Source organism: Quercus lobata, chromosome 2, assembly GCF_001633185.2.
Source record: "Quercus lobata isolate SW786 chromosome 2, ValleyOak3.0 Primary Assembly, whole genome shotgun sequence".
NCBI classification, from domain to species: domain Eukaryota; kingdom Viridiplantae; phylum Streptophyta; class Magnoliopsida; order Fagales; family Fagaceae; genus Quercus; species Quercus lobata.
In genome coordinates, this window is record NC_044905.1 from 73,927,196 (window position 1) to 73,954,842 (window position 27,647).

At 34.8% G+C, this 27,647-nt stretch overlaps 2 protein-coding genes and 1 pseudogene across 9 annotated transcripts; 1 reads left to right on the forward strand and 2 right to left on the reverse strand.

Annotated features, from left to right (window-relative positions):
• Positions 1-3,348: 3,348 nt before the first annotated feature.
• Positions 3,349-5,802, forward strand: LOC115976558 (annotated as a pseudogene). The gene is made up of 5 exons (XR_004088330.1): positions 3,349-3,644; positions 3,737-3,946; positions 4,036-4,199; positions 4,625-4,898; positions 5,307-5,802. The product of XR_004088330.1 is annotated as a GDSL esterase/lipase At5g14450-like (transcript).
• Positions 5,803-10,898: 5,096 nt separating this feature from the next.
• On the reverse strand, positions 10,899-14,776 carry LOC115976560 (protein WHAT'S THIS FACTOR 1 homolog, chloroplastic). Of its 6 annotated transcripts, none has more exons than XR_004088335.1 (5): positions 14,445-14,776; positions 12,111-13,430; positions 11,941-11,994; positions 11,506-11,570; positions 10,899-11,386 (listed from the first exon to the last, which is right to left on the reverse strand). XR_004088335.1 is itself a non-coding variant. In XM_031097898.1 (3 exons), the coding sequence occupies exon 2, from the start codon at positions 13,377-13,379 to the stop codon at positions 12,123-12,125; it is 1,257 nt and encodes a 418-aa protein (XP_030953758.1). In that variant the 5' UTR covers positions 13,380-13,430; positions 14,445-14,776; the 3' UTR covers positions 10,899-11,994; positions 12,111-12,122. The 6 variants fall into 6 exon arrangements, 1 of the variants encoding a protein (XP_030953758.1); XR_004088334.1 differs by having other exon boundaries at positions 11,506-11,627; XR_004088333.1 differs by having other exon boundaries at positions 10,899-11,570.
• Positions 14,777-16,738: 1,962 nt separating this feature from the next.
• On the reverse strand, positions 16,739-27,327 carry LOC115976561 (SAGA-associated factor 29 homolog A-like). 2 transcript variants are annotated; one of them, XM_031097900.1, is made up of 9 exons: positions 26,929-27,327; positions 21,252-21,345; positions 21,015-21,091; positions 19,884-19,990; positions 19,655-19,740; positions 18,589-18,642; positions 17,641-17,794; positions 17,449-17,462; positions 16,739-17,013 (listed from the first exon to the last, which is right to left on the reverse strand). In XM_031097900.1, exons 1-9 carry the CDS (start codon positions 27,044-27,046, stop codon positions 16,911-16,913), a joined length of 807 nt encoding a protein of 268 aa, XP_030953760.1. In that variant the 5' UTR covers positions 27,047-27,327; the 3' UTR covers positions 16,739-16,910. The 2 variants fall into 2 exon arrangements, with proteins under 2 accessions (XP_030953760.1, XP_030953759.1); XM_031097899.1 differs by having other exon boundaries at positions 19,884-19,993.
• Positions 27,328-27,647: the final 320 nt, after the last annotated feature.

Below are 27,647 nucleotides of genomic sequence, written 5' to 3' on the forward strand. Positions count from 1 at the left end.
CCAAGAATCTGATGCGACCAGTACCTGCTTCGGATTTTGACTGAAAGAGGTAGAGATATCATCCCCACCTTGTCAAAATGGGGAATTATCTTGAGCCTGTGTCCCCCCTGTCCAGATCGCTCCACCTTGAGCCTCGGAAGGACTCGGTGCCTTTGGAGCGGGTGTGGTTCCTTCACCCCCACCCGTGCCTCTAACATATTGCACTAAGGGTGGGTTGCACTGGATATGGAGACTGCAATTATGGCTGAAGGATTATGAATTTGAAGGAGCCGGAGGGTTTATATGTAAGGGGAATAACCTCCTATCCTACCTATATAAAGGGCAAGTTGGTGGCATTTAATTTATGTAAATTCCCAAGGAATGCTACGGACAAGACGTTTTTGGCTCGATTTCCAACACCATCTGCAACCATAAGATTTGAAGATCCTTGTGAAAGTGCGCCTCGAGCACTGAAACGTCAAGGACACCGCGTGAGTAAATCTAAAGGGATGCCTCTTGATTCGGCACATCCCCCATGCAAATAGAAAAACACCAACATCAGTAAAGTACAGAATTTAGGCAAGCCATGATGTGGGCCCAACATCACCAAAACCCTCCTCCCCAACTAAAAAGTCGAGCAGCAGGATTTTGAGGGGCTATTGTGGGGCCAGAGAATTCATGGCCCAGGCCCACTCTACATTAGGGCCCAAGGTCTAAGCCGAGGAGAGTTATTACCGAGGACGCATAATGAAAGCCCAAAAAAGGCCCAAGGATATGGCCGAGGAAGACCTTATGCTCAGCACCTCACAAAACGCCTGAAGAAAAGGACAAACTCAGTACAGGGGCAGGACAAGGGAGAAAGCTGCCAACATCGTAGTACAAAACCCTGCATCTGACAGGCCCATACTCCAAACCATGCTATTTAACTTTTCCAACCACCTCCAACCACACCAGGTATGGATTGATAGGACAGGTCTGCACCCCAGAAAGTGAAACTTACACGTGGACACTAAAAGGGAAGTAAACACTAGTATAAAAGGGAGAGAGGGCCAAGGGGAAAGAGATCCCCGGATGGAGGATAAAAATCCTACAAAAGGGAGAAAGGAAAGGATACTATACTCCTCGGACGTAATCCGAGGACCTAAATCCTACAACCCGTACCAATGGAATGCTTAACCAGTCAAGCCAAGTCCACCCATGTAAAAGCTCCCATAAAAATCACGACTAAACCGCTGACCGGTGACCAAGGTCCTGCCTTTCAAGCCCACTTCTCTACAAATCATATTGTTCGTGCCCTTTACATACGAGCCCAATGTCATTCTTAGGTTGTTAAATAATCGTGTCCCTACAAAAGTTATTTATAATATTTTGTGAATCATTAAAAAGAATATAAAATTTGAAAATTATTCTTTTAGTTTTAAACAAACTTTCTCAAACCTTATTTTTTTCTGCCTACAATCCAAAACACCAAAAAAATGTAACTTAGAAAATTAATAAAACTTAACAATAATTAATTGGACCAATTAGGAAAACAATTTGTTGTTGATAATCTATTGAGGTTATTTTCTTTGCAAAAATTGTAATTTTGTCCATCCAAAACATATTATCAAATAAAAAATTATTAGCAAAATCTGAGAATTAAATTTCTATATATGCATTGTTATAAAATAATAATAATTTAAATAAAATTGCAAAAGTTAAAATTTTTCACCCATCCGATTATTTTCATTTGGCTAACATTTTCTTTTCTCTAAATAAATGGTATTATAGAGTATTTCTAATACAACTATTAAAAGTACTTTGAACACCATAAATGATTAAAAAATAAATTTTAAATTTGTAAAGTCTCATAGTTTAACATCTAAATTGAGCACTATTAAAAATTATGCTATGTAATAGAATAAATACCAAATTACAATAAATACCAAATTATCCAAATCATGCTATGAAATAGAATAATATTATATTTTTATATGTTATATTTAATTTTTTATAACTCAATAGGATAAAATTTAACAATCAAAGAGAACAAAAAAAAAAAACCAATGACAATTATTTAAAAAAATAAATAAATAAATTGCATTAACCCAAAGTAGAGTTTTAAAGAATATAAAAAATTATCAACCTAAAGCAAAGATGCAAGAAAACCAAAAAATTGAGAGAGAGAGAGAGAGAGAGAGAGAGAACCTTTTTGTTGTGAGGGAAAACTATGCATAGAATGGAAGAAATAGCGACAAATTTATAGTAAGAGGGTGTGAATAAGAAGAAACAAAAATAAAGGAAGATGAAGGAAAAGATGAAGAATGATATTAATGTGAGGATAGTGGGAAGATGAAAGGTAAAGGAGGGAGAAAAGTTGGAGAAGCAATGGGGAGATGAAAAGGAAAGGAAGGGAGAAAGGTTGGAGAAGTGTAAATATTTTAAAAAATAAATGTTAAAAACAATTATAGAAAAATTGGAAAGAAAAAAGATAATGACGTGAATGCTGATGTAAAGCTAAAAGATTGCCGTCTGAGATTGTAATCGTGGAACACAAAGGGTTGCCGTTTGAAATTGTAACCGTGGAACACAAAGGGTTAGCGTCTAAAATTGTAACCATGAAAGAGATAGGGTTGGGAATTATTTTATTTTATTAGTATTTTTAATTTTAGGAAAACTAATTTTAAATTGTATGACAAATTCAAGAAAAAGAATGGTAATGACATGACTGCTAATATGGCTCAACCTGAGCATAGCAACATTAAATGCTACACTTCAGTTTTTAGTAATATATAGATATAGATTTGGCGTTTTTTATTTCTTATTTTTCATTATTGAAATTTTTTGTTTCAATCTTTGGGTCCTTAGATGAAATCACGGTTCCATTCCTTCCTAATATTAGGGTCTTCTCAGTTCTAACCATGTATGCTTAGGATTGTGCAGCTTAAAAGAACAAATATAGATGCTTCTTTTTCTATCTATGGCAAGGAATGGAGACCTTATTTTTTTCTGGGTAAATTTCACTAACATACCTTGAGGTTTGGGCTAATGCTAACCAAATCCAAGACTTTTCAAAACTAGCCAATTTGATCCTTAAAACCAACTTAGTCCATAAATAATTAGTTATTTTTTCTTAATTTTTTTTAGGGACTAAATTAGCTTTAGGGACCAAACTGGTTAGTTTTGAAAAGTCTTGAACCTGATTGGCATTAGCTCAAACCTCAAGGGGTGTGAATGAAATTTACCCTTTTTCTTTTGTTACTAGACTTGTAGACTCTAGTAGTTCAATACAGAAAGATTAACTGATCGAGTAAGTAGATAAGTATAGTCTATTTATAGCAAAAAAAATAAGATAAGTCTAGACTATTTCCTAAATTAGGCCTCTGGCTCTTGGTCCCTATAAATTAGAGTGGTCAGCATGAACTACTTTTATGCCGCACCAATGGAGTTTGGGAGACTATTATTAACTGGGTTCTTGGTTTTATGTGTTCTAGGTGTGAGTGGTAAGGAGCTGCAACGCTCAGCTCCTTGTAAGTTTCCAGCAATCTACAACTTTGGTGACTCAAATTCAGACACTGGAGGCATATCAGCAGCATTTGATCCCATTATAGCACCATATGGTGATTCATTCTTTCATAAGCCTGCTGGAAGGGACTCTGATGGTCGGGTACTCATAGACTTCATAGGTACATACATTTCTATATCACTCTACTTATCTATTATGGTAAATGCATAGATTCAGGACAGTAGTCTAATTTGAGAAATTTTATATATGCAGCTGAGCGCCTAAGATTGCCATACTTGAGTGCATACTTGAATTCACTCGGAACAAATTACCGGCATGGAGCAAATTTTGCCACTGGAGGATCAACTATTAGAAGGCAAAATGAAACCATATTTGAAAATGGCATTAGTCCTTTCTCTCTTGACATCCAGATTGTGCAATTCCTGCAGTTCAAAGCACGCACTGCTGATCTCTACAACCAAGGTTATTCTCATTAAAAGAAAAAGGACTAATTGTTGTGTGTTTGGATGAGCTTCTTTTCATCAGCTTATTTTGTTTGTTGTGACTCCCAGCCAAGACAAGAAACAATCTTCCCAGACCCCAGGACTTCTCCAAGGCTCTTTACACATTTGATATTGGTCAGAATGATCTTTCTGCTGGTTTTCGAAAGATGAGCTTCGACCAACTTCGTGCAGCATTGCCAGACATTGTCAATCAGTTAGCCACAGCAGTCCAAGTAAGTAACAAGATTACTAGGATTTCTTGAAATAAGAAGATTGTTGTTAGAGACTGGCTCATATTCTGAAGGGAAAGTAACACTGATCTCTAGCTTAAAGTGGTATTATATATAAATATATACATATATATATTGGCCTGTGCTGAATAATAGGTTGGGGTATGATATTATGATTAGGGTATATTGGGAAATTTAATGTGCAGTAAATACACTGTAAATCCGTTATTTTCTTATAGTGAATTTTTCCACTGCCCGCTCTTGTGCAGTAAATACACTGTAAAGACATTGCCAAAGCACTTAAATTTCTGTGTTGATTCTCTTTTCTCTCTATTTTCTCTAGCATTGCTAAGATCTGAAACATTGAACAATTGTGAGTTTAATTAAGCATGTCTTAATATGAAATGATTGTAATGGACTACTTGCAGCGCATATATCAACAAGGGGGGAGGACATTCTGGATACACAACACGGGGCCTATTGGATGCTTGCCTTTGAATTTTTTTTACAATCATAATCCACCGCCTGGCTATCTGGACCAGCAAGGCTGTGTCAAGGGTCAAAATGACATGGCTGTAGGGTTCAACAAGCAGCTCAAGGACAGGGTGATCAAACTAAGGGCAGAGCTCCCAGAAGCAGCAATAACATATGTGGATCTATATGCTGCAAAATATGGACTAATCAGCAATGCAAATAATTAAGGTATTTATCACGATGTTTATCACAATTAATTAGTTTGATATTTCATAAAAGAATACATGTGGAAAACCAAGATTAGTTTGTTGAGAATCCATACACAACCCCAAATTTTTGGGGCTAAAGCTTGGTTGTCGTCGTTTTTTTTTTTTTTTTTAATCTAAAAAGAAATATACCTTTTAACTAAAGTAATATCAAAATGAAGTCAAAGCTGAGGAAAAAAGAGCACAAAAGCTCAAAAAGTATAATGTCACTTGCCATTCTGGCCTGTCTTCCTTGTGAAAAGACTGCATTTGGGTTTCTACCTTAGGGCCATTGTTACATTCATGTCAAAGAAAAGTGTCAAATGTGATGGCTATTACTGATGCTGTGATTCTGGGACAACTTGCTTTACATGAGTAACTTCTTTTACAGGATTTGCCGATCCCCTGAAGGTCTGCTGTGGGTATCATGTGAATTACGATCATGTATGGTGTGGGTCAAAAGCAATTGTAAATGGAAGTGAGGTGTATGGTGCTTCTTGTACTAATCCTTCACAGTATGTTAGCTGGGATGGTGTGCACTACTCTCAGGCTGCCAATCAGTGGTTTGCTAATCACATACTCAATGGTTCACTCTCAGACCCACCAATTCCAATTATCCAAGCATGTCAAAGGCGTTAGTGTGATCAAAATCATATGTCAAACATCATAAATTAGTACTAGTAGTTGCAGGCGTGGGACAGTTACAATTTTTTGTGTGGTGTTGATGTTATTTTTTTTGTTCAGTAAAAAGTTTGGTACCTCTTCCAACTACACAATAGAGTCACCAACATAAAGAGCTTGCTTCATGCGGCCTTATGTTGTCATATTAACTATTTTAAGTGCTTGTATGAAAAAATATATATATATGATCACTCTTGTTTGAGAATGGAGAGGACAATAATTTTTTTTAGAAATGAATTTTTGCCATGGTATTTTGAGTAACTTATATATTGCAAAATGAGCTTCATTTCACATGTCAATAAAATAAAATAAAAAAAATTCATGTGCTCATCTGAATCATTTAAAAGGTTAAAAGAATCATAGTTATAGCAATACCCTAATTTCTATCTGACGTAAAAATTGGTTTTCAAATTCAAATTATATCATTTAAAAACACTCAAGGATGGAGAATTTTTTTGAGTTCATTGAGGAGCTTAATTTGATAGATTTGCCGTTGGAAGGAGGGAATTATACTTGGTCTAGTGGCTCGGATCAACCTTCAATGTCTAGGATAGACAGGGCTTTGGTTTCTCATGATTGGGAGGACCACTATTTGGATGTGATCCAGCAGGTTTTACCTCGTCCTCTCTCTGACCACTTCCCCATATTAGTGGAGGCAGGGAGGATATTGAGGGGGAAGAGTCCTTTTAGGTTTGAGAACATGTGGTTAAAGACAGATGGGTTTACAGATAGGGTTAATTCTTGGTGGAATCAATACTCTTTCTCAAGTACTCCCAGTTTTGTGCTTGCCAAGAAGTTGAAGGCTCTGAAAGGAGACATTATTCAGTGGAACCATAGTGAGTTTGGAAATGTAGGTCGTCAGAAGAAAGAGTTGTTGGAGGCCTTGAAATTATTGGACGCTAAGGAAGGGGATTCTAGCCTTTCTGAAGTGGAGATAGATGAAAGGGTTGTGATGAGATCTCAAATATAGAACCTCTTTCTTTGAAGAAGTCTCGTGGAGAAAAAAATCGAGGATGCTTTGCATTAAGGAAGGAGACAACAATACCAAATTCTTCCATAAGGTGGCTAATTCGCGGAGAAGGTATAATCAAATTAGTATGTTGGAGGTGGATGGGGTTATTTATGAGGACGAATCAGAGATGGTGGACCAAGTAGTATGATTTTATAAAAACTTGTACAAGGAAACAAAGGAGTGGAGGCCTTTTGTGGAAGGTTTGGAGTTTAATCAGATTGAGGGGCTGGGGAGGGACTGGCTTGAACGGAGGTTTGAAAAAATGAGGAGATTCTTCGTGTTGTTAAAGAGTTGGAAGGAGATAAAACTCCGAGTCCTGATGGTTTTTCTATGGTCTTCTATCACCATTGTTGGGGAGTTGTGGAAAGAAATGTTTTAGCTGTGTTTGAAGAGTTTTATCAATACAGTAAGTTTGAAAAATCCCTTAATGCAACTTTCATAGCCCTAATCCCTAAGAAGAATGGTGCCTCCAATATCTGAGATTTTAGACCTATTAGCTTGGTGGGGAGTGTATACAAGATCTTGGCTAAGGTTTTGGCAAACCGCTTGAAAGAGGTTTTGGATCAATTGATATCTAAGCCTCATAACAGTTTTGTGAGTGGTAAACAGATACTTGATTCAGTTCTTATTGCAAATGAGTGTGTTGATAGTAGGGTGAAGAGTATGATTCTAGGGGTTATTTGTAAACTAGACATTGAGAAAGTCTATGATCATGTGAATTGCAAGGCTCTTCTAGATTTGTTGAAGAGAATGGGATTTGGGGTGAGGTGGTGTAGGTGGATCCGTACATGTATATCTATAGTCCAATTCTCTGTTTTGGTTAATGGGTCTCCAGCTGACTTTTTTGGGTGTTTGAGGGGATTGAGACAAGGGGACCGGCTATCTCCTATGTTGTTTCTAGTTATGATGAAGGTTTTCAATAAGATGATGAAAAGAGTTAAAGGTGCTAGTTTACTTCGAGGTTTTAGGGTTGATGGTAAAAGGGGTGAAAGGGTATGTGTCTCACATCTTTTGTTTACGGATAATACGATTCTGATTCATGATGCAGATGAGGAGCACATTCTACATGTTCGGATGCTCCTTTGTTTCTAGACTGTGACAAGATTAAAGGTTAATGCTTTGAAGAGTGAGAAGGTTCCCATTGGGGAGGTTCCTAATATTCATGTCTTGGCAGAGATCTTAGGTTGCCGGATTGGGTCTTTGCCCATGACCTATCTTGGTATGCCACTGGGGGCATCCCACAAGTCCCCTACTATTTGGAATCCCATATTGGAGAAAATTGAGCGTAAGTTGGTTGGTTGGAAGAAAATGTATTTGTCAAAAGGTGGAAGACTGATGTTGCTTAAGAGTACATTATCTAGTCTTTCGACTTACTTTTTATCTCTTTTTACTATCCCTACACATGTCACCAATAAAATTGAAAGGTTGCAAAGGGATTTTTTGTGGGGGGACTCCAAGACACATCTGGTGGGATGGGATAAGGTGTGTGCACCTCTGGAAAATGGTGGGTTAGGAGTAAGGAAATTAACTACTTTTAATAAAGCCTCGCTAGGGAAATGGTTATGGCGGTTTGGGGTTGAGGAGACAAGGTTCTGGAGAAAGGTTGTAGCTCTAAAGTTTGGGGAAGAATGGGGGGGTTGGACTTCCAAGCTAGATAGAGGGGTACATGGGTATGGTTTGTGGAGAAGCATCTGAATGGGGCTAGCAAGTTTTTAGTAAAAATATTCAGTTTAAGGTAGGGATAGGGGATAGAGTGAAGCTTTGGACAGATCAATGGTGTGGGGATTCTCCACTTCAATTGACCTTTCCGATTGTGTATGGGATTGCCTCCAATAAAGAGGCATCAGTGACCTCTTCTCTTGAACGGTTGGAGATAAGGGAACAAAGAAGCTGAGATATTCGTTTCATTCGGAGACCAAATGATTGGGAAATGGGTGGTGTGGATGAATTTCTCCGTACTTTGGGCTCTAATTTACCTCCAACTAAGAATGGAGATCGTATGCGATGAAAGTTGACGAAGAATGGGGATTTTGATATCTGATCATTTTATAATAAGTTAAGAGGACCCTTGCCCATTATATTTCCTTGGAAAGGTGTTTGGAAGGTTAAGACCCCTCGGCGTGTTTCTTTCTTTGTGTGGACTACTGTATGGGATAAAATCCTTACAGGTGACAATTTGAGGGGTAGAGGGATGGACTTTGTTGACTGGTACATTATGTGTCATTGTAATAGGGAGACGGTGGATCATTTGCTACTGCATTGTGGTAAGGCTTACCGGTTATGGAGTTTGGTGTTTAGATCTTTTGGGATTTCTTGGGTCTTGTCAAGATCAATTGCGGATACTCTCTTTGGTTGGTGGAATTGGCCTGGAAAGCAGTCATCTAGCATTTGGAATTTAGCTTCACTATGCTTAATGTGGTGTCTATGGAGGGAGCGAAATTGGAGGACGTTTGAGGACATAGAAAATTTCGATGACCAATTATTGGCTTCTTCAGTGGCTCCCTTTTTGATTGGTTTAGGGCTTGGAGACTCACCTCTAGTAATTCTCTCTCTATGTTCCTTAGCTCCTTTCTTTGTAATTAGTATCTTTTCTTTATGTTTTTTATCTTCTTTTTCTGTAAATTTTATCTCTGCCTTATGACTTTATGCATGAGGTAGTTTTTTTGAATATACATCTTTATTACTTATCGAAAAAAAAAAACACTCAAATTGTGTAATTTACTCAAACTAAATGCTAATTTCAAATAAGGAGAAAAAAACATAAAGAGATATAATGCCACAAATCATTAAATTAAACAATTAAAATAATATTAGTACTTTTTACCATCTATATTTTTTAATAAATTTGAATTTAGAATAAGTAATCTCAATCCAAACCTATCTTTTCCTATTTTTAAGTAAGTGCATTGAAATGGACCGAAGTATACTAAATGGGCCGAGTAGACCAATTTGGACCATATTAAACTGAGATATACCAAGTCATTGGCCACATCACCCTTTTTTTATGTATTGATTTGTTCTAATTTTTTATAATATTAAATATATTAACCACTTGACTTTACACATTCAACTTGGATAGTTTTTTTTTTTTTTTTTTTTTCTAATAATATCTTAATTGGTTTAATATATTTAATATTATCAAAAAATTAAAGTAACAATTGAATAATAAAAAATGGTGACTTGGCCAATGATGTAGCTCTACAAGACCGTAATAATCTTAAATGCTACACTAAATTTTAGATATTATATATATATATATATATATATATATATAGATAGATAGGTGTATCAAGATCTTTTCCATGTAGGAGTTTAAAGGGAGTTTCCATACCTAATACTGGTGTAGGATGATGATCTATCAGAAACACTGTTGTGGGGAATGCTTCAACACACAAACTTGTTACTTTACCATGATACGGTAAAGTGAGACCCCATTGATTCTACTATATGGGGGTATTTCCTGGAGTATTAGGTATATTTCGAGGACAAGACATTGTCTAATTATGCAATGGTTAGATAAATATTTTGAGAATTCCATTTTTCCAAATCCACCACCTTCATCACTTTGCAAAGCTCTAATTTTATGCTTATGTTGTAATTCCACCAATTTCTTGAATCTTTGGAATCAATCAAAGACAATGATTTATACCTTAAAGTATACATCCATGTGTAGATAAAGGACACATAGTATCAAAAAATTTGGACAGAAGTAATTGGTGCCATGCACCATAGATCACAATGTATCTTATGTAGTGGAAAATCACTATGTGCCTTGTCAACAAGATATGAAAGTTTACAAGTTTTAACCATCTAACTTCAACAAATGGATTTTTGCTTAAGATAGGAAATAATTTTTGTATAGGGTTTCCTGACTGTTGGTGCCAAATCTTCTCTAAAGCTTTCATTTGTAGAGAACAAAGCATATGCTTCCTCCCACATGCAAAGACCATCTTTTCCATGACCATGAGGCAATGTCTTCCATGTTTTCTCATCTCTAATCACAAAGCCATTGGATGAGAAAATGGTGACACAAAATAAATTATCAATAAGTTTTCCAACAGAAAGCAAATTCTTTGTAATATTCAACACCAACAGAACATTTTTAAGATCCTGTAATCCATATGGAGTAGATATAGACATATTTCCAACATGAGTGATTTTATACTCTTCCCGTCACATTAGTTATATCTGAACCTCAATAAGGGTAAAGTGAGTGGAGTTTACCCGTATCATTAGTCATGAGAGGTTGCACTCAATAAGGAATCCATTCAAGGAGTCCCGTGGATTAGTCAGAGAGGTTGCACATTACTGACCTAGGAATCCATTCAAGATCTTGTGGATCAGAGAAAGCCATTACTGCCACGGCTTATGGGGATCTCTTCATCTTGATAGGCATGATTGTATCTATTTCAACAACTGATAGCTTTATGTCCCGGTTTCTCACATATTTGATGTATAACAATCACCTTTTGCTTTTGAGCATTGTGATTCAGCTGTTGAATACGTTGTTGTGTTTGTCCAACTATTCTTTTCGAGGTACCTAAGAAGTAGGCTGTTGAGCCCAAGTGTAGTGAGATTGAGTAAAGCCATGTCCTTTTGAGCATTGTGATTCAGCTGTTGAGTACATTGTTGTGTTTGTCCAACTAGTCCTTTCAAGGTGCCTCAAGAAGTAGGCTGTTGAGCCCAACTGTAGTGAGATTGAGTAAAGCTGTCCATTTGGATTAAAGTTGCCACCTCCACAATATCCTTGACTACAACTGTTTGAAGACCGTTGACCTCTATTTTGAGATTGAGCAAACAATGCTTTATTTTCATTCAAGCTGTGATTTTCTTGTCTTCTTTCACAGATTGACAAGAGATTAACAAACTATTCAAAAGATGGTAAAGGAGATCTTACCTGCATGGCTATGACAAGGTTGTCATACTTGCTTCCAAGTCCATTGAGGGCCCAGTAGACTTTGTCTGCATCATCAACAGGTTTGTGTATAGCAGCTAGTTCATCACAGATGACCTTGAGGGCTTCAATACATAAAGATATTCATCTAGGGAACGATAATTCTCTATAACTAAATCTAATTTGTTTTTGGTTACTTATCAAAAAAACTAAATCTAATTTGTTTGTGCCAGGAGAAACTATCAGAAAGCCAATAAACTCAAGATCACTCCATAATCTTAAAATCATCAAGACATAAGAGAATTCTCCACATGAATCAAGTAGCATGCATAATAAGCCATGTAATCATACAAAATAATGTGACAGAAAAGATAACATTGAAGTATCTAAACAGAATTTTGACATTGAGTGGATTGGAGTCAATAAAAAGAGAGTTACCTTTGACCACCACCCTCATCATCATCACTCAATCCCTCATCTAGTACTTCAAATCTGCACATAAGAGTTACTTCTTCATAAGAAATATTGGTGACATGTAAGTCATGGAGAACTCCAAGACTGTGAATAAATACATGCAGAAAGTTGATATCTTAAACACCAGAACGCACCTCCATTGAAGTTTATGGAACAACCTCATCAAAGAGAATTTTATAAAACCGTTTTCTTTCTTCTGGGTCAAACAGACCTCCTAACTTGTCTCCCTGGTCATCATTTTCAGACATTTCAGAGTTTCTATCCTTGCTTTTGTTTAATCTACCTAAAACCATGTCTTTCTTTCTCTTCTCTAAATTCACCAAATAGTGCCTCTTATTATATTCATGAAGTCCCTCCTGCATTAGCTCCCCAAATCTTTCCTTCACAACAACTAGAGGATCTTTATCTATTAGTTCTGACCCATTATATCCCTCTCTAAGAAGTACAGTATATATTTGATACTTATTTGAAACATAAAATATGCCAGGGTGCTTAAGCAGCAGAACATTCAATTTCTCTGGCATGCCAAACTCTCTCCTAAAATGGCCTAGCTTCACTATTGACACTTTCTTCCACAGTGTCAATGACAATAACTCGTGCACCATGCCCACAGTCCTCTTCTCCGACTCCTTCGATCCCTCCAATAAACCTCTGGGGTCCAAGTAGGGCGAAATATAAGGAGATGCATTAAATTCATGAAACCTTTCCCATGACTTCACCCAAGTTGAGGGCAATGAACATGAAAAACATGGCTGAGAACCATGCTTCCGAGCAGAGGCTTCAATTGTGGAAACTGCTAAATCAGGGTTCCAAGAAACCAGTTCAATTTCCATTGAACTCCGTCTCCCACTATAATTAACTATCCGGAACATATCCGAGTACTTCGGCACAATTCTAATTAGATAGTCATCTGGAAAACCAAAGTTTCTCTTTAATTCATTAAGTTTCATAACATTGAGTCTATGATTCAAGCTCATCATAAGCAACTTTGCCAATCTATCAACAAATATCGGTTCCTGATTATCTTTGACAGATTCTTCCTCTTCTATCAAAAACATCATCCGTTTTGTTAGCCGGCAATAGTACTCGTCACCAACAAGATAAACTTCAAAGCAGCACGGGTATTTTTTAAGCCAATTTATAGCTTTTCCTTGGAGATCAAGGGTCTTGAATTTCTTCTGCAGGAATTTCACAGATGCTGCCTGGTTTGGGCATCGAAGAATTATGTTCTTGATCTGATTATTGACTATCCATCGACGATTTCTAGACAGAGCCAACTCGAGATCTGGATCCTTTTTCATTGACCAGAGTGAAAAGTTTCGAATAAAGTACTGAAGGGGCAGCAGAGCATGCACTCGATGATTACTATAATTAAGGTTTTGCAGAAGCATTTTAATCACCATTTTGCAGTTCTTTACACACACCTCTTCAATATCTAGCAAGAGTATATAACCCTGAGAATGCAAATGAAAACCCAATAACTAAAATTTTGCTAGGAAAAATAGTAATATGTTTCCATTTGCTTATATATACAGTAAAAGGGTGACTTATCAAAAATATACAGTAAAATGGTTCAACAGAAAATGGGGTCATTATATATAAATTAAAAAAAGGGTTGAAAATTATCATCCCATGCAAATTAAGAAGGAAAAAAAAAATTCCAAGTGATTTCAAATCCCATTACAAGCTCTTCCCACCTCCATTAACAATCATATAGTAGATTCCAAGATTTTTTTTTTTGGCCTTTCAGGTGAATTTCTTTTAAACAATCCGCATCAAATATAACCCAAAGAATGCAAATGAGAACCTAGAAATACTAAAGCTAAACAACCAAAACATTGCAAGGAAAACAGTTCTTTTTTAATCAGTGAGCTATGCACTAACCCAGTGGGTCTCGTACCCACAACCTCACCCTTCATCCATTATAATGAAATGAGAAAGTGCCATTTGAGGTATAGCTCATTGGCCAAGGAAAATAGTAATATGTTTTCCATTTGCTTATAAGTACAGTAAACTAGTTGGAGAGAAAATGGGGTTTCTATAAACACAAAATGATGGGTGGAAAACTATAATTCTATGCAAATTTCAAGCAGGAAAAAAACAATTGAAAGTAATGACAAGTAAAATCCAATACAAGCTTTTCCTACCTGCATTAACAACTATATACAGAAGCTTCCAAGATTTTTTTTTTTTTTTTGGATGAAATATTTGAGAACTATCCACATAAAAGGATTCTGTGTATGTAACCTTGATAGCACTGATATGGGTATTGTGCATAGCATAGGCCTCATTGATACAACCCCACTAATCTAAATTTCATATCTAGCATCCTAGTGAAAAAGGAGAAGCATAAAAAAAATTATGAATATATTAATTTGAATCCAAATTCACAAAAACAAAAAGAAAGAAAGAAACTTTAACGTAGTTTTGCTAAATGTAATTTAAATAAAGAAATTAGGGGGTTTTACCGAATGTAAAGGTTTGAAGAACTATGAAGAAAGCCCTCCCTGTGCAACTTGCTGAACTGGGTTGGACTCGATTGAGTTGAGTTGGGACTAGATAAGGAGCTTTGCCAAATGCGAATTATTGTGTATGAAGGAAAATAAAAAAAACAGAGCAGAACGATTTTATCAAGGACAAGAATTTGGATGAAACAATAGAAACCAAAAAGAAAGCACCAGAGCTGTGTGTGTGTGCGAGAGAGAGAGAGAGAAAGTATGCAAAAGAGAGTGTCGGGGTCAGAACTCCGAACTCGGACTTTGCATTCGCTTCTTTCTTTCTTTTTCTTTTTTTGGTGAAAACTTTGTATTCGTTTCAGTACATGGGTATTGGGTAGTGTTGTTGTTGTACATGTTATTGTTTTTTTTTTTAAGGAAAAAGTTTTTTTTTTTTTTATTCAGGTCCCTAACTAAGTAAAATTTAATCTTATAATTTTAAGAATAGTTATTTTATAACATAATTAGACGTAAAGAATTTTTCTAAAGAAGAGCCTTTTGCATTTATGAAAAAAAAAAATCCTTTAAACTTTATTCATCCCTAAAATTTGTATGATTTTAGTTTCTATCCTTAAACTTTAGAAAATTAGTTTTTCATCCCTAAACTTTTAAAAATTGTATACTTTCTAAATTTATATCTTTACACTTCTTAAAAAAAAAAAAAAAATTCATCCCTATTCTTTTTTTTCTATATATATATATATATATATATATATATGTATGTATTTACGTCCTTATTTTTATTTCTAAACTAATGGGAAAAAATGCTTCTTAAAAATTTTTAGGGACAAAAAAAAATTCATGCAAATTCCAAAGGCAAAAATAATATTTTAACCTAGTTTTATTATTGTGCCAAAAAGGATGGGTGAGTTTGGTGCAAAATTTGTTCGATAAACTGCTCAGGGCTTCCCATGGTTTAGTAAAAAGGGTAATCACCAAGTTGGTCTCCTCTTACCTAATAAGAATGATTATCCTTATGACCAATCAAATTAAACCTTAGATTTTTTTATACAAAAATAATAATAATAATAATAAATTTCTTTTACCCTCCCTATTTTTACCCCTATACTATTGAGAGGGGGGGAACTATCCTTAAAATTTTTGAGAGGCAAAAAACAAAATTAATGTGAATTCAAGGATGAAAATTATTTTTTAACCTAGTTTTGTTGGTTTCAAATCAAACCTTGAACTTTTAAAAATCATATCAATTTAAACCCCTAATCAAAACCAAAAAGGTCATATTTAAATTGATATTATTTTGGAAATGTAGTATTAAATTTGAAAGTAACAAAAATATAAGGTTTAACTTGTAATAATCTTAAACTTAAATGTTTGAGTTGAAAATTTTCAAACTATATATGATTTGATTTGAAACTACCCCTAAAATATAAGGTTTAAAATGTAATTTACCTTTCTAAGAATTTTTTTTTTTTTTTTTTTTTTTTTTGAGAAGAATCTCTCTAAGAAAGCTAAAGCACATTTTACACACAGTTTGGAATAATTTTTATTTTAACATGAGGTGTACAGCAATTTCACTCCCACGCCTTCAAGTAGGTGAATCAATCCATTCAAAATATGAAAATACCATAATAGTCACAAAGCAAAGCTAAGCATCTAATTTCATCATTAGTTTCAGGTTTATGAGTTTATCTAATAAAATTATGTATTTTATATCTTCAACTTTCCTTATATAGTCTATACCCACGAAACCTCCTCCCAATACAGTCCTCATTGCTAATCTTATCTCATTCACAAAAATACCTACTCATCTAGAAATTATTTGATGGAATAAAAGAAAAACTTCTATAAAAAAAAAAAAAAAAAATAGTGCTAATCAAACAAAACTTTAGCTACTTTACCAATATTGTAAGAACCAACTTCAAAATTCACATTGCAAACATATTTTTTTGGTCCCTAAAATTTACACGAAGTTCTTTCTCATTTATGAACTTTTTGTTCTTAAACTTGAAATTTTTTTTTTTTTTTTTTATCCCTAAACTATTTAAAAAGATTTTTTTTTGTCCCTTGACTTCAAAAATAACTTTCGTAAACAATAATTGCCTTGACTTTAAAAATAACTTTCGTAAACAATAATTGCATACCACTTGTTCACCTCTAGCATGCCCTTTTTTTTTTTTTTAAAATGTAATGGTTCATGTCAGATTCTCTAATGCTAAAAATAGTACCACTTGGTTCGAGATGTAAGAAAAAAGTTAACGGGAATGGACAGAAGAACAGAAAGTCTTGGAAGTAGAGAGAGAGAGAGAGAGTAACAAGGAATAAATTTTCCTTCTATATAACATAGAAAAGTAACAGAAGATAGTTTTACATTATCGCCTCCAAATGACCAAAAGAGGAACATAATAAGGCATGTCAATGTTCAGGTTCACAATGCTACATAACACTTGAGATTTATACATGGCTATAAACAGCATGAATTCATTGACGAGGTTCCTCAGGCAGAGCTACCACCTTTTGGAAGGGTACCGTCCTTTGCGGCAATGCTCCATTTTCCTCATCATCGTCAAATTCCAGTAAATAACTGCCCAACCAAAACATGATATTATTGACAACATAATATAAATAACTTATTAGAGTGAAAATTTCTCAGGTTTCAATATACAGAAGATTGATACATTTGGAAAGTGGAACCATATGGCGATGTCATCATTCTTCTGCATCTTCCTTACATTAAGAGATGACTTTGCTAAAGAAATTCAGCCTACTTGTTTCCTTAAAAAACGTTAAACAATCAATTTTTTTTTTCTCATATGTTTATCATTTCAGTGACTAAGGAAATCAAATTACATAAGAAGCTATGGTATTAAAAACTGTGCACCATAACCTACAAGAAACTAATAACACAAATTGAGGTCCTCTTTTTTTTTTTGGTTGGGTTCCCAAAACGCAAAAAATTTTATGCACTCTTTCCAAAATTATACACTGACGATAGAAGACAAAGAATGATATCACTTACTCATCCGTCTTCCTCTGGATATATTTTGAACCATTGACAGAAGGCCACAACATGCAAAATTACGACTAGTAGTTAGATTCACCAAACTCTCAGGCATATTTAAAAGGAATGTAAGAATCTATAGAATATTGGAATTCACAGGAAATTAATAATAACTTCTGTTCAATTAAAGAAAATAGATAGAAATGTCACCTTGCGATGGACATTAACAACAGTTGCCTTATAAAGTGCAGTCGTTCCTGGATAGACAGCCAAAACTTGACTTCCAGTAGGGAAATCTTGGACGTTACTAAGATCATTTTTCTTGGGGAAAGGAATTATTCTTGACATGGGCAGCTTGTACTTTCTAAGAGCAGCAAGGAAAAAAGAAAAAAGAATGTCAATCTCAGATGAAAATAGTTCAATTACATAGAAAAGTAAACCATATTATTCCTCCACGCAACTAACAGTAGGACAACCAGCACTCATCATTACTTGCCAAAGAAAAAAAAATGATAAGAAAAGGCAACACACAGCATCTCTGGCCAAATCCAGCTCACCACAAACCATGTAAGTTTCAATCATAAATCTGAAAGACTTATCCACATTCTTTACATATTTTTAATAAAGAAAGTCACATCTAGCAATCACCAACACATAAGGACTCTTCATAACAAACTGGCCAGCTTAGAGACCAATTTAAATCAGGGCAAAAAGAAAAGCAATTTTGACACAACAGAGTACTAGTCACAAAGAAGCATCAAGAAAAAAGAAAGGGGGGGTGGGGAGGGGGGCTTTACAAAAAATTGGAAAAGGCTTTTCTTTTTTCTTTTTCGTATTCCTTTCTCTCTCCCTATGTTTCCTTGGTGGAAAAGATGCAGTCAAAAGTCATACAACCCTTAGAAACAGTATGATTTTCAATAAAATTAAGCCTCTTAGATGTAGTTTAATTCCAGTAGAAACTATCTGTAAGCTAATAAAACCCAGATCACTCTATAACCTAAAACCATTAAGATGTAAGAGAATTCTCAATGAGTCAAGTAGCATGCATAGTTAAGCCAAGTAATTATACAAAATTATGGAAATAGAAAGATAACATAGAAGTATCTAAATAGAATATAACATTGGGTAGTCAAATTGGAGTCAGAAAAAGACAGTTACCTTTGGCCGCCACCCTCATCATCATCACCCGGTTCCTCATCTAGGACTTCAAATCTGCAATTAGAGTTGCTTCTTCATAAATCAGGAATAAAGTAATCTCTGAAGGTAAAACAATTTTTATTTAAAATAAAATAAAATAAAATAAAGACCTAGGATAGTGATGCAGGTAGTACAACCAGAATTATTTGAGACTTATTATTCAAGAATTTTTCTTATTTGAGATACCATATTCATTTTTGAATTTTGAATTTGGGCTTTAAAGTAGTGATGCAGGGAGCACAACCAACATAATTTAAGAGTTTATTATTTCATTTTTTTTTTTCTTATTTAAATACCATATTTCATTTTAGAATTTTGAACTAGATGTTTTGTTATCCATTTTCTACCTACCCATTCCGCATCAAGAAGAATATTCCTTATACCTTTGTTCCATCACTAATTACTTTTTTTTTTTGAGTAAATTCCATCACTAATTACTGGAAACACAAGATAAATGCAGTAACTTCTATCTAGGGTAAAAATAAACCAAGCAGATCACAAACAGTATGATGTTATCTCCACAACAAGCTCATTCAACTTTGTATATTAAGCAATCTAGATTAACCCTTATGGTATCATTCCTCAATGACTCAGCCTCAAGCAGTCAAGTTCTACTTAGGCATGTGAAATATGGAGCATATAATATTTCTGAGTTAGACGGTTATATTCATTTGGCATGTGTTTAAATGCTTATACATTGCACCTATTCAATAGAAAAGCTGCATCTCCTCCATGCCTTAATTCATTCCAAAATAAGTTCATAGCCCAAGCTTCAACTTGATGTTGAGCCAGGCAATTGAATTGGTGCCACAATCAAATTTGATAGATAAATGGGAAAGTCATAAGATGAGCTTGGCTCTTTTCTTTTTTTTCTTTTTCTTTCTTGAGCTAGCTTCAAGCTCAAACAACACAATTATCATTTGATGAGCTGGCTCAAACTCATGATGATCTTGAAGAAGTGCTTTAATTCTCTGACAAAGTTAAAATAATGACATGATGATGTCCAATTTACAGGAACTAAACTTACTCTCTTGTCTCCTTATCAAAATGCAGAACTTTTACAACAAACCACTCATCCTTATCAGCCTCATCTAGTCTGACTCTAGCTGCTACCTGAAATAACAATTCACATTAATAAAACAGAATGGCACAAAAAACCATTCAAGAGAAAGAATTTGTTCACCAAAAGAATTAATTAGTTGGATGTGGTATCTATAAAGAAATCATGCATGATTAAAAAATATATCATAATATACCTGTTCACCCTTTAAATTAGAACAAGCCTCAAGTTGACTTCGCATACTAGTGGAACTCCTTGAAATATCTGAATCATTCTTCATTCTTTTCCTTTTCTGATCATTGCCTTCTGTAATTTATGTATTGTCAGCCAAATGAACTAAGTATCTAATTCCATAAAGCAAGACAAGCATCTCGTTAGAATCAGCCATGAAAATGCATTTTACTGGCTTCGTGTTTTATATTCACAAGTAAAGCTGTACAAGTTGATGACACTTAAATGCTAATTTATATGCCTTTTTAAAACTTATTTGTGAGAAGTTTTGCCCGTCAACCACCAAAACTTGATAACATGCCACATCCATTGTTGTTGATGCAACTATCTATCACAATGTATAGCAGACACAGTCAATGATTAGCAACAGGATTGCAGAGTAATTTTGAAAACTGAAAAATATGCTTCAATTAACTAATTAAAAGATTTAAGTTATTAGCTTGTCATGAAATGCCCAGCATTAAATTTAAGAGTGCTGTTTAAGATGGCTAATCTTGAAGTTCTTGGCATTTGATCCTCTTTAGAGCACTAAATGGAAATCCAAAGACTACAGGTAATCTAAAGACTAAAAGTAATTAAAAATAACATAACCTTTTTTTAAATGCAAAAGTACACATGAGAATAGCTAAGTTCCCGCTGTGAATCAAGAGAATTGCAATCTGATACGCACACAAGTTCTTTTTATCTCAACAATATAATAGACATACATGCTTATCTACACTCCAATTTCTTCCCATCAAAGTCCAAATGCATAACTCTACACAGCTAGTAGAATATGTATTGGAAAGTAGCCATAAAAGAAAGATGAAAGTAACCAAAAAAAAAAAACTTTGTAAACTTTAAACATGAAAGCTTGATTACAACGTTACTGATGCATAACTCCTTATGGCTAGTAGAATATGCATTAGAACGTAAATTAAAAACAAACCAAGGCTAGGGACATTTATCAGCTGGTTATTATTATTGAAAACTGTTTTATTTATATAAGCTATTTATCACTGAAAACCTTAAAAAGGAAACCTTGATCAAAAGCTTTCAGCATTCATTAATGTGTCCATAATAACCAATCTTATGGCTCAAAGATTCTATTACAAACCTATCCTTCTTCGTGGTTGTCCTGAAGGCCCGGAAGGAAGCAGAGCATCAAGTTGATTTAACAACATGGTGGAAACGCTACAGCCAAGTACAATACTGAGAATCATATATGGTGCAAAATACATTTCTTTAAAATAAAAATAAATCAAATAAATAAAAAACGAAAGAAAGTAGAAGATATCAACTTTATAAAAGTTATAGAATGGACATAATCCCAAAAAAAAAATATTGGACATACGTTACTTCAGTCTCTGACAGCTCTTTTGCATGAGTATACAAAATTTTCAACCTAGATAATGAATTATCCCCAGGCTTCTCAACCACCTCAGGAGCTGCAACAACATACAACAAAAGATATAAAAACCAACTACAAAAGAAAACAGAACTAGAATGTCAAGGAAGGATATTGGATCGCATTGTAGTTTACTGCCGGAGACATTGGGATCACATTGTAGTTTACTGCCGGAGACATTGGGATGGTAGTGGTGGGATTCAGTTGCATGGCTGTCAATGACAATAGTGGTGGCGGAATAGGTAAATGGCTGAAATTGAGATGATAATAGTGATGTATGGGGGTCAAGATAATAGTAGCAGTGGGTTAGTGATTGATGGTGGCAACAACAGTCTTAAGGACTAGCAAAAAGATGGTGGAAAGGTTATTGTTCTCAACTAAAAGTGGAAAGGTGACTGCAGTGAAAGATAATTATAGTGGTGGCAGTGGTGTTGTCAATTAGTAGCTTTAGATAATTAATTAATACGAATCTTCATAAAGTATATAATTTTTGTTAACTTAATGTAAATAATTTTTTTTTTTTTAAAATAGGTAAGATAAGATATCATTAAAAAAAGACTATGACATGGAAAAAACATGAAGTAGCCACAAAAATACAAAAGAGACATAAAACTATGTACAATAAGAAAGGGACTCTAAATACATTGGGAGGGACTCAATAGATGTGAGTCCCCAAATCTGTGACCAATCAAACAAAGTCCCTATAAAAGACTCAAGATGTTGCTCCCTCTAGCATTCCATATCCTCAAAGGTCTCGTTTCTCTCCCTCCAAATACACCACATCAAACACAATGGCATCAAATTCCAAATTTCTGAAGAATGCTTCCCTAGCCAATTCCTCCACCTGAGCAAAAGATCATTCACCCTCTCAGGAATCACCCATGCAACCCCAAAAGATTTAAAAACAAAATTCCACAACCAGCAAGCCTACCCACAATGAAGTAAAAGATGGTCCACTAATTCCCCATCACATCTGCACATGCAACACCAATCTACTAAATAAAAGCCTCTCCTCCTTAAACTATCAGCTGTGAGAATCTTTTCCCAAGCCACTGTCCAAACAAAAATGGAAACTCTCTAGGAAGCCTTAACCCCCCAAATTGCTTTCCAAGGGAAGATAACAAAGGATGATGCCCTCGGCCCACAATAAAAAGATCGAATCTCAAACTCCTCATTCTTCCTCAACTTCCACCTCATCAGATCTCCAACCTCATCAGAAGGAATATGGGTCTCCAAGATGTGATTAAAAGCCGCCACTACATCTAGTTCCCAATCATTCATGGAGTTATTTTGGCATCAAACAACCATTTAGTTAGCATGGGGGCTTTGGCAATGCTTGCTTGAGGGAGAAAAAAGGTGGGTAACTGAAAAGGGAAGGAGGAAAGTGGCTATTCTTTGTGTAATCCGGTGGAGAAGGGGAAGAAGAGTGGCAGATTGCATGAAGCCCACTCCCTCCACGGTCCTCCAACTTGGAGACAAGGTAGGAACGGGCAAGAAAAAGAGTGTGTTTTAGTTGTTAATAACTATGAAACAAATAACATAAAACCAAACACTTTAGAAAAAGGTAATGTTCCCTTCCCTTCAACATTGCTAGACTTATGGTTAAGTGAATAAATTCACCATTTCCTAACAGCTTAAATTTTTGGGACAATCGGTAGTTTAACATGGTATCAAAGCAGGAGATCCTAAGTTCGATCCCTGGCTTTACTCTACCTTCCATTTAAAATTTAAAAACCTCACTTGTTAGGCCTCCACAAGTGAGGGGGAGTGTTAAACTTATGGTTAAGTAAATAAATTCACTATTTCCTAACAACTTAAACTTTTGGAACAATCGGTAGTTTAACAAACATCATGCAATCAAACATAGTCCAATGGACAGCAGCAGCTATGAGTTTGGAGATCATGAAAAAGTTATCATTAATATGCTCAATAAAGTAAGTTTGAGATGTTTTGAAACAATCTCTTACAGAATTTAACTTTACTGACTTTTATGCATAGTTACAGAGAAGCAGCCTCTTATAGATTTTGGCTTCATAGGTAATTGTCTGTACAATTGAAGTATAATATATGAAACATAACAAATGCATGCAAAGGAAGTTAATCTGTAAGAATTGATAGAAGCCAAGATGTAGGCCTCCAGTTACACAGACCTATGGCATAGATGTAAAAAGAAGACCGCCAACTAATGATTGGGCCTAAAGACCTAATCCCAGTCATTTAATAATTAGGGTTTCTTTTATGAAATTTGATGTTTTCTTTTCCTGTTTGGTTAGGCGTTTGAGTTCTTTTCTTGCAAGAAAAGTAAAGTTATTTTCTATCCCTACTAGGATAAAATGTTTGGAACTTTATTTAAAGAATCCAAGGCTTCAGTTTTGTTTTACAGTTTGATCAATTAATAAAATTTCTCTTAGAATTTTATAATGGTCTGATGTTGACTCCAGGCAACCCTAGGTGCTAACTCCTAGAAGTTTGTATTCTCTTGCTTGGTGCTAACTCCTAGGACATCTATCTTTTATTTTTCTGTTTTTCAAATTTATTTTTGCATTGTTTTGGTTTTGTCCTTTGTCAAACACTTGACTCTTGCACAAAGGTTGAAACTGGCATATGATTTATTGCATACAATATTCATTTTTCTACATGTACCCATTTATCTTAAGGTCAAGTTGATGTGCATAGATTTTTTTATTATTGAGTTGTATATCACCATTTCTTACCTTACATAAATGGGTAATATAAAAAAAATTAGTAATAAAAGGTAACATAAGATTACAATGATATCATTTATAAGAGGTTTGTGTGAAAAGATGCACCGGTCCTTATATGAAACAGTGACTGTATACACTCAAATAATCATCGGAGGATCTAACTAGCTGTATTCCCTTAATGACATATTCTCAATACCACCGATATCCCGATCAAGCATCCTTAACAATCTAGAAGCTAACACAGTGATCCCTCTTGTCATCTTAAATCCATGTTTATTTATCACTAAAGGAATCCTATCAAAGTTGAGCTCCTATAACCCATAAACTTGATCTAATATGAACTCTAGTAATCCAAATTAGGCACCTTTACAGACTTAGCACAAACTACTAAATTAAACAACAAAATTTAGTTAAAGTGGTGACCTCCCCATTGATCACAACCGAGTGACTAATTCCAGGTCCACAATCTACACATTTTAATCCCATGATCAAATATAGGCTTTCCTAAAAATGAAAACCAAGATGGTAATTTAAACTTTCTCACACTCATAAATTGATAAAAACCACCCACGTCATCCCTTCAAAACACATCCACATTCAATGACACCAAAACCAATTGTCAACAAAGCTCATAATTAGAAACAAAACCTAGCTAGCTTAGGATTTAGACTTCTACAGATTTCCTCATACCGATTATCTTCATTCTATTTTTTCCATTGAAGTCCTTTTAGACTCTATTCCTAAACTGAATCAACCCTGTGACTCTTTTTTTCCCCCATTCAATATACATATGAAACAATTTTCAATTATTTGACATAAACTTTCTAAAGTCGGGTATATGAATCTGTTTGGAATTTGGGTGAGAAAAAGGAAATTACTATATTGCTTAAGAAATTAGATACCTAACTAAGCAATTTTAAACTTTTCTATTACTCTCCTATGTTCTTTAATAGATCCAAATGGAGGCTTAATCAGATATTATCGCATAATGTATTCCTTCTTCCACATGTACCCATTTATCTTAAGGTCGAGTTGACACGCATGGTAGATATTTTATTATACTGTTGTATGTTACCATTCCTTACCTTTCATAAATGGATAATATAAAGAAGCCAGTAATAAAAGGCAACATATGATTACAATCATATCATTTATTTTTAATAGGTAAGTAAGAAATTTTAGTAGAATGAAGGAATACGCCTCCAGTAGTACAAAAGATGTGTACTGGAACTGCAGAATTAAGATATATTACAGGAATCTAAGGAAGAAATATATATAGATCTCAAGTACATGGGCGTTACAGCCATCAAATCAAACAGAGATCTTAAGACAATCATCTTAAGCTCCATTGCTGTGCGTTCTGTTACTTCAAAAGCCCGATCGTTCCACTCAAGCCAAATGATCCACATAAGGCACAAAGGAATGGCCTTCCAGCAATTACCACCCGAGTTTGCTAAAGCGACCCATCCAACCAGCCAACAAGTCCACCACACGGCGAGGCATAACCCATTGCACACCAAATAAGCACAAAACCAAAGACCATAATTCCCTAGCCTAGAATACTCACACTGCAGCATAATATGATCTACATTCTGTCTATTCTTCTTACACTAAAAGCACCGGTCAACAACAATAATCCCGCACCTCCGAAGTCCAAAGGTTATCTAAAGTCAGAATTCTCACCCAAATGGTAGTTCGCACAAAAAAGGACACTTTTAAAGGGACTTTGACCTTCCAAATCGAATTCCAGGGAAAAGAGTTAGATTCCCCATTAGAAAGCAGTTTCTAAAAAGATTTAACCTCAAATAACTTCCATACTGTGGGTCTCCAACAAATATGATCTTCAGTTTCCAGCCTTACAAGATATCATTTATGACAAAATAAGATACCGTTGAATATAATTATAAGAGGTTTGTATGAAAAGATGCATCAGTCTTCATATGAAACAGTGACTGTATACACGCAAATAATCATCAGAGTATCTAAGTAGCTGTTTTCCCTTAGTGAGCATTTGGATCACGTCCATGTTTGGACGTTTTGCGTTTCAGCCCCCTTTTTTTTTGGACCAGCACCTGGTGCACTGTTCCCATGAACAGTGCACCAAGCATATGAACACTGTTTTTTAGTGTGAACAGTAACCAACATTTTTTTTTTTAATTGTTTTCAGCAAAATAAGCGGTATCCAAACGCACCCTTAATGACATATACTCAACACATCCGGTATCCCTACCAAGTATCCTAAATAAGCTAGAAGTTAACACAGTAATCCCACTTGTTGTCTTAAATTCACGATTATTTTTAACTTAAGGAATCCCGACAAAGTAGAGCTTCTATAACCCATAAAGTCGACCTATAATGAACTATACAACAAAATTTAGCTAAAGTGATGAGCTGATGAGGTCCTCATTGATCACGACACAGCGACCGATTACAGGTCCACAATTTACACATTTTAATCCCATGATCAAATAATTCCCATCTTGACTTCCCCAAAAATGAACACCCAGATAGTAGTTTAAACTTTCTCACACTCACAAACTGATAAATAAATAAAAAACCACCCAAATCATCCCTTCAAAACATAACCACAGTCAATGACACCAAAACCAATTGTTACAATGCTCATAATTAGAAAAAAAAAAAACCCAGCTAGGATACCTCAAATAGCAGCTAATTTCAATCAAACCCATCTCCAAAAAAACAAAAACTCAAAGCATTCAAACACATAACTATAAAAATTTTAAAAATTTTAAAAAAAATTTTTAAAAAAAAAAAATCTAAACAAGAACACAAACATTAACTAAATTAACACATACCCATTAATCCAAGGTACTAAAAGATAAAGACTGAACCTCAAGTTTCAATTTTTATTTGAATTTATAAATTTGGGTCAATTAGTTAAAACAGGAAAGGCTTACTGGCTTGAAGCTTCTTATGCATCTTGTTGATCTCGACCAGCACTTCCTCTTGTTCTTTCCTTAACCGATCGAGCTCCTTTGAGTTCTCCAAGATTCCGGAAATCTCCGGAGACGACATTATTTCTTGCCGACAAGTTTAATTTACAACAACTACAATTTCACTTTCATCATCTCAATTTTACGACGTTAAAGAATCCCCAAAAAAAAAAAAAAAAAAATTTAAATTACTAACTAAAAACTAAGAATAAAAGTATATTAATGTTACAGACAAATTGCTCAATTTTGTAGTTGCTTGCTGGGGTTTGAGAATTATTGCTAAAGGCAAGGAAAATAAGCGATGTCGTTTTATGAACGGTAATGTTTGTTTGTTCATCGAATCAGTTGTTGATAAATAGGTTTTAAAAGTAGTATTGTATTATGGGATTCTTTTTTAGTTTGGTATTTATGGGATTTTTTTTGTGTGACTGAGGTTGCCAGTTGCCACGTGGAGGATTGACAAGTAAGGTGAAACAAACTTTAATGGTGTTTCTTTAACCGAAGCTTCTGTTTGGTTGCCACGTGTGATATTCCGATTTCTTTTTCTTTTTTCTTTTTTTCCTTTTTTGGGTTTCTTTTTTCTTTTTTTTTCTTTTTTTGTCAATGCATTTGACACAAGTTATTGGGGTCTACGTTTGTTTGGAACATAGAAAGGCCACATCATTCACATATTTTCAACTCTC